General features: G+C 36.9%; 1 protein-coding gene across 1 annotated transcript; it reads left to right on the plus strand.

Moving 5' to 3' along the window:
* Positions 1 to 27: 27 nt before the first annotated feature.
* LOC146468964 (uncharacterized) lies at positions 28 to 17,580 on the plus strand. The gene is made up of 9 exons (XM_085123994.1): positions 28 to 246; positions 4,280 to 4,360; positions 5,564 to 5,641; positions 6,944 to 6,991; positions 7,417 to 7,466; positions 9,361 to 9,445; positions 10,249 to 10,377; positions 11,028 to 11,231; positions 11,679 to 17,580. The coding sequence occupies exons 1-9, from the start codon at positions 40 to 42 to the stop codon at positions 12,090 to 12,092; spliced, it is 1,296 nt and encodes a 431-aa protein (XP_084980120.1). The 5' UTR covers positions 28 to 39; the 3' UTR covers positions 12,093 to 17,580.
* Positions 17,581 to 17,748: the final 168 nt, after the last annotated feature.

Genomic DNA, 17,748 nt, shown 5'->3' on the forward strand with positions numbered 1-17,748 from the left:
GGGTGGGGGTGGGGTGGGCTAAATGACGCTTTCGCAAACATGGCTTCTTGGAAGTGCGGTGCCTATGTTGTTGTGGGAACGATAGTAATAGTTTTAATAATTTTACTGAATTTTGACTATCTACCGAAAAGAAAGCTGTCTGAAGAACTAGAGCTATCAACGAAAAGCAGCTTCAAAGCTTCTGTGGTACCGTTTGACGGCTTAACGACGACATCAACCAGCCGAGTTACTTCAACTGGAGAGAAGGTGAGGCCATTAAAATTTCATGGTTTTTGTGTAAATATACCGAACGTTGCCTTGTCAAAATTAAAAAAAATGTTCCAATTTTTTATTGTTTAGCATTTTTTAAAGCATATTCCACACATTTTGCCTTACAAACGTTTGTAACGATTCGATTTCTTGGTCTTACAACATTGCATGACTCGGATGTATAACTGGTACGAAAATGACAAACAGCCCTCTTTTTCATTCAAGCTTTTTTACGCTTTCTGAAAACCGACTCTTAAAACGTTTCGAGTGTATCAGATTAAGGTCCAATTCTTATCCTTATTTTCAAGTGCACTCTTTTAAACAAAACTTTTAATGCAGTGTAAATAAAAGTGACAATGCTTCATTTATTTCATCGTTGTGATATAATTTTCGTTGTGATACATAAACTTAACTTCGAGACATTTAATAACCCAAGTTCGTCAGGGAAAGAAATTTAAGGAGATTCCAATTAATTGCATTATTGTTTCATATTGTGCTTCCCTGTCAAGAAATTGGTCTTTAATTGCTACTTATGCTTCATACGTTCTATGTATAACTTTTTTCTATTTTCTGTTTTATCTATATAATAATAACTACTTGGAACAGTATAATTATTATGTAACAGGGAAAATACAATCATGATGACAATCATGCAATACACTGCACAGGGCACATGACCTATCTTTTTTATGGCATCTTTTTAAATAATAAACAGTGGTAAACAATCACAGAAAGTTTGAGAAAAAATTTCACAAAAACTTTTATTTCTAGGGAATCACTTCAATTAAATTGATGCATGTATATCACGAGCAGTCTGTTGATGGTTTGCATGTGACATCATGGCAGCCATGTTGGTGGACAGAAACAATAAGATTTTTCTCCTCTGGGAGTTCACTGCCATTTTTATGCAAACTTTGTGAACAAATTTTCTTTTGTTTTGTCCACCAACATGGCGGCAATGCAAACCACCCATAACCAGCTAGTCTGTATTTTTACTTGAATAGGCTCATCATATAGACCTGCACCGTTCTGTAACAAATTGAAGGACTCAGTGTATAGGCGAATAATCCAAGGATGGTCCACGGTTCCAACTCATCTTTATTACAGTTATTACGAATTACGATTACGGTTGCTAAAAGCGAAACAAAATACAAATTACTAAGGAATACAAATGACGCCTATGAAACAACAAAAATACAGGAAACAGAAAGAAACTAAGCAAAAATACTTACAAACGTAATAAAAGTTATAACTTACCTACGTCGCATTTCAGATCACTTTTTGTTGTTTTAGCTCATATTCACCAGAGTTTTTGCATGTGGACAATGAACATGTTGCTCCAATGTTTTATCCACTGCTTTGCAATTTGTTTTGTGATAAAAGAGAAACCTTACCCATAATCATAGGTTTTATTGCAAACAAAGCGGAAAGCAGTAGATTAAACATTGGAGCAACATTCCCTGAAGGAGTTCAAGGCCACATGCAAAGCCCTGGTGAAGCTGAGCAAAAACAGCAAAAAGTGATCGGAAATGCGACATAGCTCGGTTATGCATAGAGCCCTTCAATAATGTGGATACCTGTTGGAAGTCAAATTTGTTCTGAATTTTCCATTTTCCCAAGGAGATGGGAAATTCGCATTGATTGAGTGATAACATTATCTGTCAATTATATAAATGGTCTTCAGACCCCTGGCAACTATGCTTTACAAGCATCTTGGTATGTTTTGAATATGCAGTGAAGCTGTAAAATCAAGGCTAGAGACTAACGTTTTAGCTCACTAGCCCAGTGGCTATTAAAAGGTCTGATTTAACTCAGTAACCAAAACAAAATTTTCACTAGTCGCGGTTTCACCATTTAATTTTTATGAAAAGGGGAGGGAGGGAGCTCTGACAGTATTTATTAAGATGTGTAATAATTAGCAAGAAAAAATCCCCCACACTTGTAAGGGATTTTTCATTGTTTACAAATTGCATTATTTGCGATTGAAATTTCAAGCTGACCTTAAATTGACATGAAAAAGCTTAAACTCTACGCATGCAGTACAATTACAGCAAGCGAACATAGGTAAATGGACATCCAGTACTCCAGTACTTTACAAATGAATATTTTCATTAGCCAAAATGACAAGTAAGAACACAAACCTACTAGCCAAAATGAACTTTTACCAACCTATAGCTGGTTGGCCAATGTTAATCTCAAAATATTGAAAAATGGTAATTTCTGAAGAACATTATTGTTACCAGGACCAGATAAGGAAATTTTCTTTTCGCCATCCAGCAAACCTCCATTGAATAAGTGCCCCCTTGTTATCATGAAAATTGTAGTAACCACTTACTCCAAGAGGTTGAAACAGTGCATGATGCAATTAGCTCTTGATTTACTTCCAGCGACAATAAATTGTCCAACATTAAAGCCAGTTTATTAATGCTGAAAAGGCAAAACCCAAAATTTGAAATGAACTCTTAGGGCACTAGGGGGCTTGCTGGAGGAAATATGGAATGCAACATAAACTCAACTAATAAGACTGCACTGCTCAATTAATCTGGTCAATAAATGAAGGTGAAAAAATTAATAAGTCTCTTGGCAAACAACTTCCACTCATCTGCCTATCCAAGACGAGTACTCTCTTATCTCGGACAAGTGGATTTCCAAAAGCACTTGTCTGACAGGACGAGTAGAATTTGCCACACAAAAAAAACCATTTCCATGTCCAGCATCTCTGGACTTTGTAAACTAACCTGAGCTTTTGGTTTGTTTTTGCACAAACTTACCAGTTTTCACCTCCATTTTCTGAGAATATCTGGCACTGTTGTTTTGGTAAAGACAGGGGTCCACATTCCATATATGGAAAGTAAATTTATGTAATAGCAAATGATGACCTCATTTGAGACGAACCTCAGTGGAGCAGCTTCCACAAGTAGTACAACAAAGCCACTATATTTTTTACATTAATACTTGAATGAGGTGATTGGCATAATTTGTGGCAAGAGAAGTGCAGATCTTAGATTGCAATATTTAATGCCTCATAGAAGTACTGTATTTTTTCAAGTCGTATATTGTACACAAAGCACATGAGTGATCCAAGATCTGTGTGTATGAAATGGTGTTGTATTAATAAGTGCAAAGAGCAACAGAAATTGGAATAACTGTTAAAATAAACACTTAAGATTTGGTACAAAACAAATTATAAATTTCTAAGTATTTTAATAATATTTTAATATTCTTTTAATAATTTGTTTGGACGGGTGAATTTTACTTTTGGACAACTAAAATCTGAGTGTTAGTCATCCAATGGACAAGTGTCATAAAAAAAAAATTGCCCTGTAAGTGTAAGTATCAAAAATTCAAATGAAACTCATTCTGTGTCAATGGGATAATGTGAAACACAGAGTTTTGATATCAACCAAAATGATACAGTAAATTGTGCACCAAAAAAAGAATTTTGTTGTGGATCAGATGCACTTCAGAAGCTAAAACAACGTTAATTAACTCAGCTCAGTGTGTACTGATGTCCTATCCCACCCTTGCACTGAATTAATGTAAACTGCATTTGAATATATATATATAGAAAATGCGGGAAAAGTTGTTGTTGTTGTTGTTGGTATATAAATGCCATAATTTACCATATTACTATCCTTTTTATTGGTGGCTTTAAACAGTACACAATTTCTGGATTTCTGAAGTGACCTTCTCCTTCAAGCACTGAAACATTCATGCTTTCATCTCTTTGTGCCCTTAAAACATCCATCCTTTTAGCAATGTCCACCTCTCTCCATGAGTTTCGGGAGATGAAAATGGCTGTTTTGCAGTCTAGTAACAAGCAAAACTGACCATTGAAACCACTAAACAACTTGTAGATTGTTTTAGAACATTTCCTTGTGTTGTACTGCACACAAGGAACTGCCATGTCTAATTTGTTGTACTGCCCTAGCTGCATTCATCAGTTGCTACTTGTTTTCTGGTTACTGCAGGTATTACACCATTGATTTACTCATTATTTACCAACAACATTTATGTGTTTGGTTTACAGAATGACAGTAAAAAAGTGTCAATTGCTCAATACATGAAAGATATTATGAACTGGAGTTGCACTGAGGATCATTCAAAAATGGTAATCTGATGGGTGTAGTCTACGTATTGTAGTTAGAAAGTATCAGTATCACCATTGGGCCATTATATTATTATGATAATTATCTTTACATGGAGGGTGGGTTTATGTATCCTAACCAAGGCCTGACCAGACCTCAACACAGGACTTATTTCAATGATTAGATTCATGAAGTTTGGCGCACAGAGTTCTCTATCTCTGTCATCCGTTTCAGTTGATTTAGCTGTTTTCATTCACTTGGTAAAGCTGGTTCAGTTTTGTACAGCAGGGTCAGTTGCTTCAGTGGGTATAGCTAGTTCAGTTGGTTCATCCGTTTCAGTTGATTCAGCTGTTTTCATTCAGTTGGTACAGCTGGTTTGTCTGGTTCAATTGGTTCATCCGGTTTAGTTGGTTCAGCTGGTTGAGCTGGTTCATCTGGTTCAGTTGGTTGACTGCTGATTCATGTAGTTCAACTGGTTTGACTGGTTCAACTGGTTCAGCTGGGTCAGTTTGTTCAGTTGGTTGGTTCATCAGGTGCAGTTGATCCAATTGGTTTAGTTGACTTGTCTGGCGCAATTGGTATTAAATACATCTTGTGCAGGTTTTGTTTCAAATGTCCTCAACAGTAGCTAAAGGGCTGCCAAATTCTACCCAACTGAACTAGCTAAACCAACTGAATAGCATTTCTAATCAACACAAATTAAACTGATTTCAGAAAAATGTCTATGAAATTACTGCTTTTTAGTATTAATATATCCACCGTATTCAGTGAGGTTAATAGATCTATTAGGGTCAATAATTCACTAACTAAAACAAATTTTAAGTATGCAGAAGTAAATGTGCAGAAGTAATTAATTACCCATAATTAAGAACCTGTTCAACCTGATTTCTCAATAGACATCCATTATATATAAGAACCATTTGATCCTGTTGCCTAAAATATTCAAGAGTTACCAATTTGTTTTTCCAATGGGAGAACAAATTTTTAGTGGATCTCTGTCTGGTAAACTGCAAAACAACTGGCAAATGGAGATGTTAGAACAGAGATACTAAAATGTCACACCTATTTTGTGTGAAAACTTAGTCCTCCTTGGTGGGATTTTGTGTGCCTTGACAATTAGTATTATTACAGAAACTGCAGATATCTTTTCATGTTTTCTAATGGAGACATACTCTCCATGGCAAGTGCCAAGTAAACATCCTGAAGTGTCATTATTTATTTTTTAGGATGATCTGCCCGAGTTGACATATGATGATGTTAAAAATTATACTTGGAATTGCAGTGGTTATCCTCAGACGCCAGAGGTATGCATTGTTTTTAAAGGGGCACTGCCATCAAGATTTTACTGTATGTTGGTCAAAACTCTTCAAATACAGTGTATTTGACAACAAACTTTCTCTCTAACTTGAAATTGTTCTTAGAGCACCAGGAAGAAAATGTGAAATGACTTTGCCAAGCAGGAATAAACTCTAATCAGTTTTTAGCAACTTCTCTAAAATTCACAGGAAGGACTTGAAAAAAATGGCCAATTTTTTCAAGTTGTAATCCACTTCCATTCTAGCCATCCACAACCATGCATAATTAATAGCTCCAGTTCCCACATGCACTGGCAGGGTTATTGTTAACAAAACTCAACCATCATTTCAACAATTCAATTGGAACAAGTATGTTTTTTGGCCATTCATAGTGACTCTACAAATAGGTGACACTGTCTTCCAAGTTTATCTATTCTTTTTGTTTCAATTATTTTAAATCTGTTGTGAATAGAGGGGGATTTCATTCAGTGTTGTATGTGACATAGTAATAAGTAAACTGAGGTATTTTTGGTCCACATTGCAGTGTTCTGTGATTCTAAAACTTTAAATAAAATTAGCAACCCTGGTGCTAAACCAATGTTAGTGTTAACTTAGCAAAGAATGACAGAAAGATGGCCTTAAAGTACAAGAAAAATGTAAGCAACTAGTAAATAGATCTCATGATCATTGGGGAAATGATAGTCATTTGAAAAAAAGCATTTCTCTTTTCATTGTTGCTAGCATCTCACTTTCAAAAAGAGGATCCGAGCAAAGGTTCTGTAAATAGTGTAATGTTTGTTCATGTGAAATCAAAGTTAGAAGGCGCAAATTAAGTTTCTCCATTGTATATATGTCAGTAGCTTTACCGTCACTCTTACCAAGCACAAAACATTCAAGACATGGATACAGTCTGAAAGTGATGATGACACAAAAACTAAATTTTTGAAATTATGGGATTTGCTGAGGTATTCTGAAAGAGCATGATGTAAAATGCCTACTTGACAAAAATCAGCGAAATGTTCAGAACTGAGGCAAAGTAAGACTCATTGGGGCATAACAGTGCTAATGTCTCACCCCAAAATGCAATAAGATGCTGATTTTTGGAAAGTAGATATTTTTTTATCATGTTCTTTTCAAACGTGTTCAGTTAATAAATCCCATAATTTCCAAAATTCAAATGTTTGTGATGTCATACTTTTCTTAGTACTACTCTATAAGGAGTTAATAAATTTGTATGGGGTGTTTCGAAATGATCAAAATTAACTTTACGGGGACGTTTTTAATCAACCTTTTCTTTGCATTTTATTTCAGGCCATGGAAGAAAAAGTCACCAAATCAATGTGTTATAGATATGATGCTGTAAGTTAAATTATCTAGGTGGCCATTATGATACTTACAGAACACCCCTAAGAACCATTTTTTCTTAATGAAACACAGGACACAAAGAAATGCCATGTTCAAATAACTACAGAGTCTGCAGTGTCTAGTTGCCGGAATAAACGCTACTAGTATTCAGTTACTGGCATTTATTTATTTGAAATCCAGATGACATTTATTTCACTTGGCCTTATGTCACTGATTAACAATGTGATATGACCTATAACTTATACAATGAAGACAGACATACAGGTTTCTGTCAAACAACTTTCTTTTTTCAATTGAAACGTTGGTGGCCTTTCTCACCCTGCAGGTCTCCAGCATTTGTATGGAAGTGTACAAATAACAATAATTATTATGTTTCTAGCATTCTCTACATTTCTACATTGTTTTTCACAATTTTTTAGCCATTTGTGTGTGTGCGAGATCCAATTCATTGCCATCACAGAGATCAAAGGTAAGGTGATTACTGAGTGTATTATTACCTTAATGCGTACTATAAACCCTGCTGCATGTGTTCTGTAGGCAAGCCACTTTGATGGTAACCATACTGACAAGGAAGATCTAGCTTTGGCAGAAAAAAGACAATAAATGAACTCAAATAGCGAATCAGTCAAGTCACTTTATAAATATGATTTTGTTCAGTTAATCTGGTAAGGGTCATGGTCACATAGATCTTTTGAGGCCATTGCTAGTGAAAAATCTGTCTGCTATAACTCAGCATGTTTTGTCATATCAAACCAAATTTGGTCATTATTCATTCAGTGTAAGTGTGGTTCATTTGATGATGTCATTGAGCCACGCCCATAGTCACGTGGCTCATAACAGGAAATGGAGCAAAACACAGTAATTTGTCCCTTTTTCAAGAATTACTTGGATTGTACTGTTTCGTAAGCATTTTTGAAAAAAAGTAATCATGCAGTTTGCATTTTGACATAAATTTTTCGAAAAAAGCATGACTTTGTTACGTTTCAAGGAAAACAGCTTCTCATTCGATTGACTGCATTCAGTGGCTGCATAGGGTTATCAGTTATAATATGGCACACGCCATGTTACACATCGAAACCCAGTTGTTTCAAGTTTCTACCTATTCATTGAAATCACCAAAACTGTAATAATAATCAAGAACAAAACTGTGTTCTCGAACCCTCATTGAGTCTTGAGTTAAAACTTCTAAAACACAGGCATTTGTCTAAGTGAACAAATTTTGACGGACAGATTTTGGCATTGTGCATGCTAATTTCTTTCCAAACAAAGTTGAGTCTACTGTATTTTATCAGTAAAGACTTGTTTCGTTCATTTGTTCTGAAACTCTTACAAGTGAGTTTGGCATCTTCCTGAAAATATTTGAAAATAATTATAATTATCTTATCCAAATTGCTAAGAAACTACAATCGGCGCCAAAATTGTTGACACATTTACCTTTTTAACACCCTATTTCGTCACTGTGATCCCTTTTTGCCCCCCTCGCTTGTCCTTTCAGCCCCCCCCCCCCCCCCCCCAAACAATGTTGTGGGGCAATTGCTGTGATCTTGAGGTACAAACAAGCAACATTGGATGGGGGAGCGGGGTCTTTTTCACAGTTTAATGCACGAAAAAAAGAATCGACTGTGTTATTTGGTGCACTAAAACTACTATAGAAACACAATGTGTCAACTAATTATGTCGCCAATTGTAGCTAGCTATACAAACACAAGAAATAGTTACAAAGGTGGTTGATACTCAAGCACTTTCCAAAACTATTAATTATCTTCGTCCTTAGGGTTTGTAGCCAAAGCAGCTGTACATGAATTGGCTGGGAAACACCAACGTTTTCGACTTGAGAATGGGACGAATATTTCATGAAATTCTTATATCTCCCTTTTGTTCTCCCTTTCTTCCTTCAGCTTGAAATTTTGGAAAACAAATCTACACCAAAACAATATGTTTCAACTATATTAAAATAAGAATATACTAAGATTATCAACTTAAAAGGTGTGAGTAGATCATCAAATGAGCAAACAAAACTTAAAACTCTTCCCAGAGAAAAAAGCGCATGAAATTTTCAGTCTAGAAACTGGAAGTCAAATTTAACTTGTGTAGTAGCCGTGTAACTTAGCAACAAGATAGGTAAATGGTCCCTTAAAAAATTCAGTTTGAGGCATTGAAATCTGTAGACCAAAATTCTTTGAAACCTCAGGCACATTTTTGTTAGAAATCCCACACTAGATCCCATAATTTGGATCCTAAATAGGAATCTACACAATTATTTATCAGCATCCAGGCTCCTAAAAAGGTTGTATCAGTAGGATCAGACTGAATAGGATTGGTACACCCAATGACCATAGGTGTAATTTTCATCTCTTCTTTAGTGACACTGATATGAGGTTTCTAAGAAGACCCCGTTATGGAGAGTATAAATACCTTCCCAAGTCATTGTGGTTAAGTGTTGTTTTGGTGAGTAGACATGCTCTTTTGCTGGCATTCCTTTAGCAAACAGTATTTTAGTGATGAGGTGGTTATTTAGAGTTCCTCCACACATTACTTCTCCTTGCGAGAGGCAATTTTTGTGAACTCTTGTGTGATTCTCTCGCTTTGATATCCCTAAGAAAAATAAGTAGCTACTCGTAGTCAATAATTCTGTCAATCCTTTACTTATTATTTTACTCGTGAAATCTGATTTTATGCCAAACAGGTTCTTGTTGGTGATCAGCACCCTTTTCCCACCCCCTTCCCAGTCATTCCTATCTAACTGTCCTTTTAATGTGCCGCCTTCTTCTCTTTGAAATAAAGAATTTTACTTTCAGTTGGTACTCATCGGGAGTTGGAGTAACACTCTGCCGATCAATGCCATAGGTTAAAATGGATTTGAGAATATTTGAAACAGTCAGCTGTAACTTTCTTTCTTTCTTTCTTTCTTTCTTTCTTTCTTTCTTTCTTTCTTTCTTTCTTTCTTTCTTTCTTTCTTTCTTTCTTTCTTTCTTTCTTTCTTTCTTTCTTTCTTTCTTTCTTTCTTTCTTTCTTTCTTTCTTTCTTTCTTTCTTTCTTTCTTTCTTTCTTTCTTTCTTTCCTCTCTTAAAAAATTACTGGAAATATTTTGATACCTGTTTAATCAATCCATGATAAATTGAGGAAAGTCTTAGAGCTGTCGTAATTCTTTGGCCATCGTTTTTATTTTGTTTGTTTTTTACAAAAATATAAAAATTGTAATATTTTATCAATGTTGTGAAAATTTGATTTTTTTTCCTCAATATTCACAGCATGGTGGAGTAGCATTCTTGTACCATCCTTGTGCTAGACAAGATCTGATCAAGAAGCTGCGGACTATGGCTGTCAGCTGTCTTCACAGACATGTTATTACACCTTATGAACGTCTGAGTCCGTGCAAGGTAAAACCTTATCATGCTACGCATGTTTCAAAATAGTCACTGAGCTTGTGTTTGTTCTTCCACCAATCAACCAATCAATCAATCAATGTTTACTCACTCTTCATGATTCTCTTTCTTTATTCTGTCCTCTCCCCTTTTTTTCCTACAAGGGTTCGAGTTTCAAGTTTATTTTTTTGCCACAATAAAAAGAATTAAAAGACAGTGTCAGTAATAATAATAAAAAAAAAAAAGGAGGCGAGGATGCCCAATCTTTAGTGCGAAATCTTTGCAGTATAATTACAATCTTGGACAAAATATTTGACACATTTCAAGGGTACATCGACAATATTCACCCCTCTCCCCCTTATCAGTATTGTTATTTTTCTGCCGAAAAGTAACTTAATGCATCGTTTGGTTGGGGGTGGGGTGGGGGGAGAGGTTTGATATGATTGTGTGTGTTTTCTTCCTGGAAGATGGAGAAGTAACCACATTTATTTGTTTTAAACTACTTGTAGTTTTTTCCCCGACTTACGTAGTGTCATATATTATTGTTTGGCCTTAACTCTAACTTCATTTTAATCTGCATATACCGGAAATCTCTGCTCTGCATTGTAAATTGAAACAGCGGGGGAAAGTTTTCTAATCATACTGTAACCTCTTGTTCTTTGCAGCCTATTGCCATGGTTGCTTGGAGCTGCTTCTATTCAGCATCACAAGTGAATATTTCAGAAGGAAAACGTTGGATCCAACAGAATGCCATGAAAGGTCCAGCTAGTCACGTGTCCGAAAATGGACAGTTTACTAACGGACTTATAACACCAGCAGAGACTGTCTCGGACAAACTGGACACCCATCTGTGTCCTGACAAAATAAGGGTGCGTATTACTCATGTTAAAAACTTTTCCCTCGAGAAAGCGGCGAGTTCGAGATAACAGAAGCCTTGCCGTATGTTGCGTGCAGCATTTTATTCAGTAGCCGTGGTTTAACGCTACAAAAACAAGAGTTGAGCATCAAGTAGATGTAAGACTTATGTCCCATTCGCACCAAACCTCATAAAAGCTATTTAGTTAAACGCAGTAAAACATTGCTTTCTTCATAAAAGTTGCTCCCGGAGTTCTGTCGACCACAGATTTAGCACAATTGAAAGTATAAGTTAAAGTTTACTTGAGTCCTTTGTCAAAGCCTATGGTTGAGCTTTCTGTTACCAATTTTCATTTTGTTAAACCTGGTTGTTGGTGTGAATGGGGTTTTAGTATATAAAAAGAATTATCAGTGGCCACTAATGGTTTTTGTTTGTTTGTTTTTGTTTTTTGTTTTTTCAGTCTATGCTGCCTACGGCGCATGACGAACGCAGTCATTTTCAAGGACCGCAACACGATTCGCCAAATCAAGACTGGAGCAATAGAGAACAAATTTCAATTCAGAATTCAGAACAAGTGTTAATTGTCAATGAACAAGTATCAAGCAGCCGCAAAGTGGACCGTTATAATGCCGCCTGGGCTCTTGGCTGCGTGATTTTTTTATGTCTTATTCTTGGTGGTGTGTTGCTCTATACACGGCCATGGAAAAACAGAGATCATTGGTGGAGAGTGGAAGACTACAACAGTAACACAAAGTTCAGTTTGATGAAAACTAGAGGGCTTCGATGGAAGTCAAGAACGTTTCCAAGCAAGAAGTCATCAGGTTATTCACGTTTGCTGACTGCTATTCCAGAAGAATTTGAAGACGATATCTAACAGCGGTGTGTTTTCATAGCCAAGTTATTTGAAAGCTAATCCACTCTAACTCGGGATTGAATCTCAGCCAGCTGATTCTCATTGTACATCAGCTTTTATTTGGCGTTTTGGTAACTTACAATCTCTGAAGTTCAAAACACAAATAACGCCAGTGTGCCATCAGTCTTAAAATGATCTGTGGAACATTTGGGCGGCGCTATTGTCGAAAATTCAGCATGTTGCCTTTGGTGACACAGACAAGATACTTATTATACAAAAGGTGTCCATCATCAGGAGTTCTAAATGTATGTCATAATAACACTAGATTTTTTGTGAGGTACAAGGTGAAGTTAGAGCATTTTCAACGAAGTCAGGGTGAAATCTAGGAGAAACGCTTATTACTTAGACCTTTTTCATAAATGACGGCCAATATGCATGTTGATTAGCACTAACCTCGCTTTAATATACCTTTAGAGCTGAGGTGTTTTTGGAATTTTTGGCACTGTTTTCTCAAATCAATTTTTTACTTGGAGGAGCCGCTTTAAAGAGCTAAAACTCAAAGGGAATTTGTTCGTTTGCCTTCAAATTTGGACAGTCGCTAGTTTAACATATAAACAACAAAAACGTGTCTGCGAATTTTTTTCTTTCGAAATACTGATTTGTTCTCCGAGAGCGATTTTTGTACGATCACTCCACATTTTCTTTATTCTATTTCGAAAATGTTCTTTTCACTGCGATTGAATATGGCAAAACGCAGACACAATTTGTTAGCGCTTTGGGTATGGAAACTGAGGAGCAAATTAAATTAGCGAAAAACAAAATTCGCGTTGACTTGTAGCTTTCAAAAGGTGATTCGGACGCTCGCATTTAGAGGTCGTGAAAAATTCGACAATTTATTTTATTTCAAAATTCTTGGTATAGTTTGATAACCAGCTATATGAGCTTTAATTTCATATAGGGGTTTAGGTATCTACAGTTTCAACTGGACGGACTACATCACTTGGATGCGACACACCTCTAAAGGTATACGGTAACCTTAATTCTAAATTTTTAAATTTTGTACATGCTAATGAGGCTAGCTGGCTAATATTAAATCATGAAAATAAAAGAAGAGTTTATCAGGCGCCATTTATGAAAAAGGTCTATGGTTTATACTATTTAATATTGTATTTTTATACGCGAAGCATCACACAATGGTTAACCTCTGTCGAACGCTCTCACAAGTAACGAACATCTTGGTCACTCAATTAAACCAAGCTAAATCTAACGAGCTCATTAAATTTGGTTACACTCAGTAGATATCTGGAATAATGACAGTGGATTCTTCCTAAGGGAAGGCATGGGGGAACAGTATTTATTTTTATATAATAATCAAGAAATGTTCAAACTACAGTCGAACCTGTATTACAAGGGTGAGCGCTTTATACAAAGTACACGTCAAACACAATAAAAGTGACATTTTATATAACATCTGTAACTTAGGGTACAGTTTATGCACAACAGCGCTCACAAAATCACTTTTACTTGGTTAAGGCAGGGGTAAACCTGAAAGCCGTTTTCACGCCGCTTAAAATCGGTTTAATGGAAATATCTCGTTCACGTTTCAAGCAATCCAAAAACTCTCTGCTCATCCCGTGAATCTATGTTGTGGGGTATTTTGTGAATTTTTGGGTGATTTTTGGGTATAGTTTTTCTAGAAGGATTGGTAAAATTAAGAGAAATAAGAAATGTTAAGATTGAGTGAAGTTTTAAAATTAAAATTTGTAGGAGGCACCCTAGGATTCCCCGCGTGTATACATATAAGGAATTTCAAAATGTAAGAAAGTAAGTACTCTAAGTAAATTTGTTAGTATGCGTACGAAATCTCGATTTGATCAAACTAGGCGCGCGCGGTGGTCTCGGGTAATATTTCAGCAAGCGCGCAAGGTGCTGTCGGGGAGCTGTCATTCTGCAACCACGAGGTCTTCGGGCAGCACTTGACGGTCTTGCGAGCAAGAGTTTGCGTTTCGTCGTCCTCTAGCAGCATTTCGAGTTCTTCCTAGCAGTGTTTCAAGGTCAGTCTTGCAACCACGAGTTCGCATTTCGCCATCATTTAGCAACATTTCAACCACGAGTTCGCGTTTCGCCATCTTCTAGCAGAGTGTCAAGGTCTTGCAACCACGAAGTCACGTTTCGCCATCTTCTGCATCTTTAGCAGCCTTTCAAACCACGAGTTTGCATAACTATACATACAATACGGGGAGTTGCTGTTTCACAAAACAAAACTGTATGACTGTAATAGGTTTCAATGTCAAATTTACAGAGAAATATGCTGACCAGTTACATGGATGTTAACTTCAATAAATATTCAAACCTTTCTTTTTTTATCATTCGTATGCACAGTATTTATATCCAGTAAAAACCATATATAGGTGTTAAACAGATCTTTAAAAGCGGGAGCAGCTCTAGTGAAAACTATTACAAGTTAGTCCACTAGCAACCTGGGGTGCTCTTGCGTTGGTATCAACTGTCTGTTGGTGTTTCAAAAATCATTTTCTTTCTTTAATCCTTTTTTTAAACCTCTTAAAATTCCATTCAAGTTCACGTTTACCCCCACCTTGAGAAAGGTCAGCGATGAAATGGTATGACAAAGGAGCACATGGTATAGAAACGGCCTAATAAAACATTCTCGAGATACTAGGGTTTCCTATGGGTGGTGCCTACAGAGGTATTTTTGTGCGGTTTTAAACTGTGCAGAGAAAGCAGAACTCAGCAAGTGCTCTTGGTATCCAAAATAACCATGCATTTTCAGAGATGAAAAAGCTTCAATTTGGAAAAAAAAAAAAAAACGCCATACATTGTTTCCTGAATAATTAACAATTATTCCACGAGCGCGCGTTGGATATGAGATGATAGATAGCCAACGAGGCGCGTAGCGCCGAGTTGGCTATAATCATCTCATATCCAACAAGCGCAAGTGGAATAATTGTTTTATTAAAAACAATCAAGAAATATTGCTAGATCTTGCTGATTTCGCTGTGTAAGAATAACCAGCAGACAATTTAATGGTCCCCATTTCTCGGTCATGGTATAATGAACAATTATTCCATGAGCGCGCGTTGGATATGAGATGGTAAATAGCCAACGAGGCGCGAAGCGCCGAGTTGGCTATAACCAATCTCATATCCACCAAGCGCGAATGGAATAATTGTTTATTAAATTCTCCGCGTTTGGATATTGCTGTTGAAGTGTACTGAATTTTTATATTTTAATAAAAAATTCCTTCAAATTAAAACGACCGGGTGTTGAGGCAACCTCCGACCAAAGCGCGCGAAACGTAATGATCACATGACACGCGCAGCTCTTTGCAAACGGAGTTGAATGAAAAATCGAAAGCGAAGAAAATCGGACACAGTCGGACATCTAAAATTCATGAAACGTTTAAATGTACGAATTATAACCTTTCTGAGACTAGTGTTCAAGTGCTTTTGAAGTTCCAGCTCATCGAGAAGCGTAATACTTGTGCACATTTGAGCAAATGTTCTGCTGTGTGGTGCCGAGCGAAGGAAGAGATCAGGACAAGGACGGCTTTTTTCAACTGAATTCCTCGCGGACGATTTAAAACACTTCAGGCAAGTCCAAGTGTACGAGGTACAACCTCACTGAGACAAGCATTCAGTGCAAGTTTTTAAACTGCAAGCTTATTTGAGAAGCGTAAGAGCTGTGCACATTTGTGCAAGTGTTTTGCTGAGTGGTGCCGAGCGACGGAAACGAACGTTATGGCCGCCGCTCGTACGGATTTCATAGATGAACTTTTCCTGAAGTCCTCATAAATGCGTAAAAACACAAAGGCAGGCATAAAGCTCTTCCTAAGAAATTTCTTCGATTGGCTTTAACCTCTTACCGCCAGGATTTGCAAGCCATCCAGAAATTTTTAAAGGTAACCGGTTGTTATTGTTGTTGTTATGTGAACTAAAAATCGTAAAATCTTGCAATTTTGAAGATTTTAAAGGAAACTTCAAAGATACGTACCATTAAATAGTGTCATACCGAACTTTGTGGCTTTTATTGTTGTTATATTGAGATGGCATTGTTTGGTATTTCTTCTTTTTTTTTTCTACATATTTCCGAAGAAACTTTCGCTTCCCGCCGACAAAAAAATTAGCTTAGTGACACCTGGGGTATTCGATTTCCATATAAGGTCAAACTACGGTAATAATCCATGAAATATTTTCGCTCGCGCGCGATTGGTCTAAACGCCTCACGTGACCGAATATACCCCAGCTAAAACTGGGGAATATCCGAGGATATTCCCCAAGTGATATTCCCCAATTTGAAAAACTTCAAGGAGCATCAAGTTTGCAATTAAAATGAATGTCAAGATGGGGGAACGGTTTGCTTTTGTGACAGAAGAAGAGATAAACCTGCTGGTCGATAAACCAGTACCAGAAAACAACATACGCCCTAAACGTTTTTGACGGTAAGCTGTTCGTAAACGAAATGTTGAAATACTCAAGCTCGTATTTGCGACATTTTCTCTTGGTTTGAACTCTGTTTAACAGTCCTTGAACTAAAAATTTGGTAAAACTGAAAAATATAAAAAGGCGAAAAGTTTTGGCCTGTCTCATTTAAGAGTATTTATGGTTTTCTTTCAGTCTGGCGAAATGAAAAAGCCATCAACAAGCTATTAAACGAGTTTAATTAATAAGCTCGAAGCTCGCTCACACGACGGCAAATATTACAGTTGTAATTCAATGAGAGCAATTCGTGCTGGCCTGGATATAAGGAATTTAAATAACGAAAACATAAATTTCAGTACCATTACTGACAGAGTTCAAGCCGGTAAATGATGCTATCAATGCTCACCTGGTCGAGATCGCTCGCGAACATAAAATCTCGTCCACGAAACAAAAACCAGCCATGATACCCCGAGATGTCGAAATTCTCTACGAAGAAAAGCAGCTTGTCCTACTCTCGAACAACAAGTTTAATCCTCAGTGATTGTGAACGACTTCGTTGCTGGCTCCATTCAATGTCAAGTTAGCAAAGAAAGCGCTTTGATGGAATCCAGCAAAAACAACCGGTGGCGTCATGTTCGACTGCAGGTTCAGCTTCGATTTCTTCACAGGTCGTTTTCGGCTAGCAAATTCCACAATTGTATTTTCGATATAAAGTGCTGCTCCATTATTGAACACGAGATAAAGGAAGAGAACGACAAAGCGCCGGCTGTTTCGTCGACGGCAGTTTACACTTTTTACGGAATGCGATACTTTACAGTTTTTCGCTTTCAGTGATCTTTAGCTTGTTCTCGAGAGGTAGTTAGATTCCCTGTAACCTTATCCGCCACTTGTATCTTGCTTTTGTCTTTCACGGAATTAAACAAGTTTACTTTCCTTTCAAATGTTTTACCTTTTCCCCAAACAAACGCTTTCGACCTGAAGCGAAATCTGACGTGGAGATTTTGGAAGCCAACTGACAAACTTTGACGTGATTGACATATGACAGAATGGCAGATCCTGCCGATTCCCGCATGTTGCGAAAAATATTTGAAGGATAATAAACACAATAGCCTCCATTTGACTTTAAAAATATGCTCAGATATTTGTCCGCGGACATTATCTGCTCCTTGAAGCTCACAGTTTTCCTCGAGCTTCGAGCATATTTTCGCGCCAAATGGAGGCTATTCTTTCGTGAACCA

The sequence above is a fragment of the Pavona decussata genome, unplaced genomic scaffold (genome assembly GCF_977016875.1).
Source record: "Pavona decussata unplaced genomic scaffold, jaPavDecu1.1 SCAFFOLD_128, whole genome shotgun sequence".
Lineage (NCBI taxonomy): Eukaryota > Metazoa > Cnidaria > Anthozoa > Scleractinia > Agariciidae > Pavona > Pavona decussata.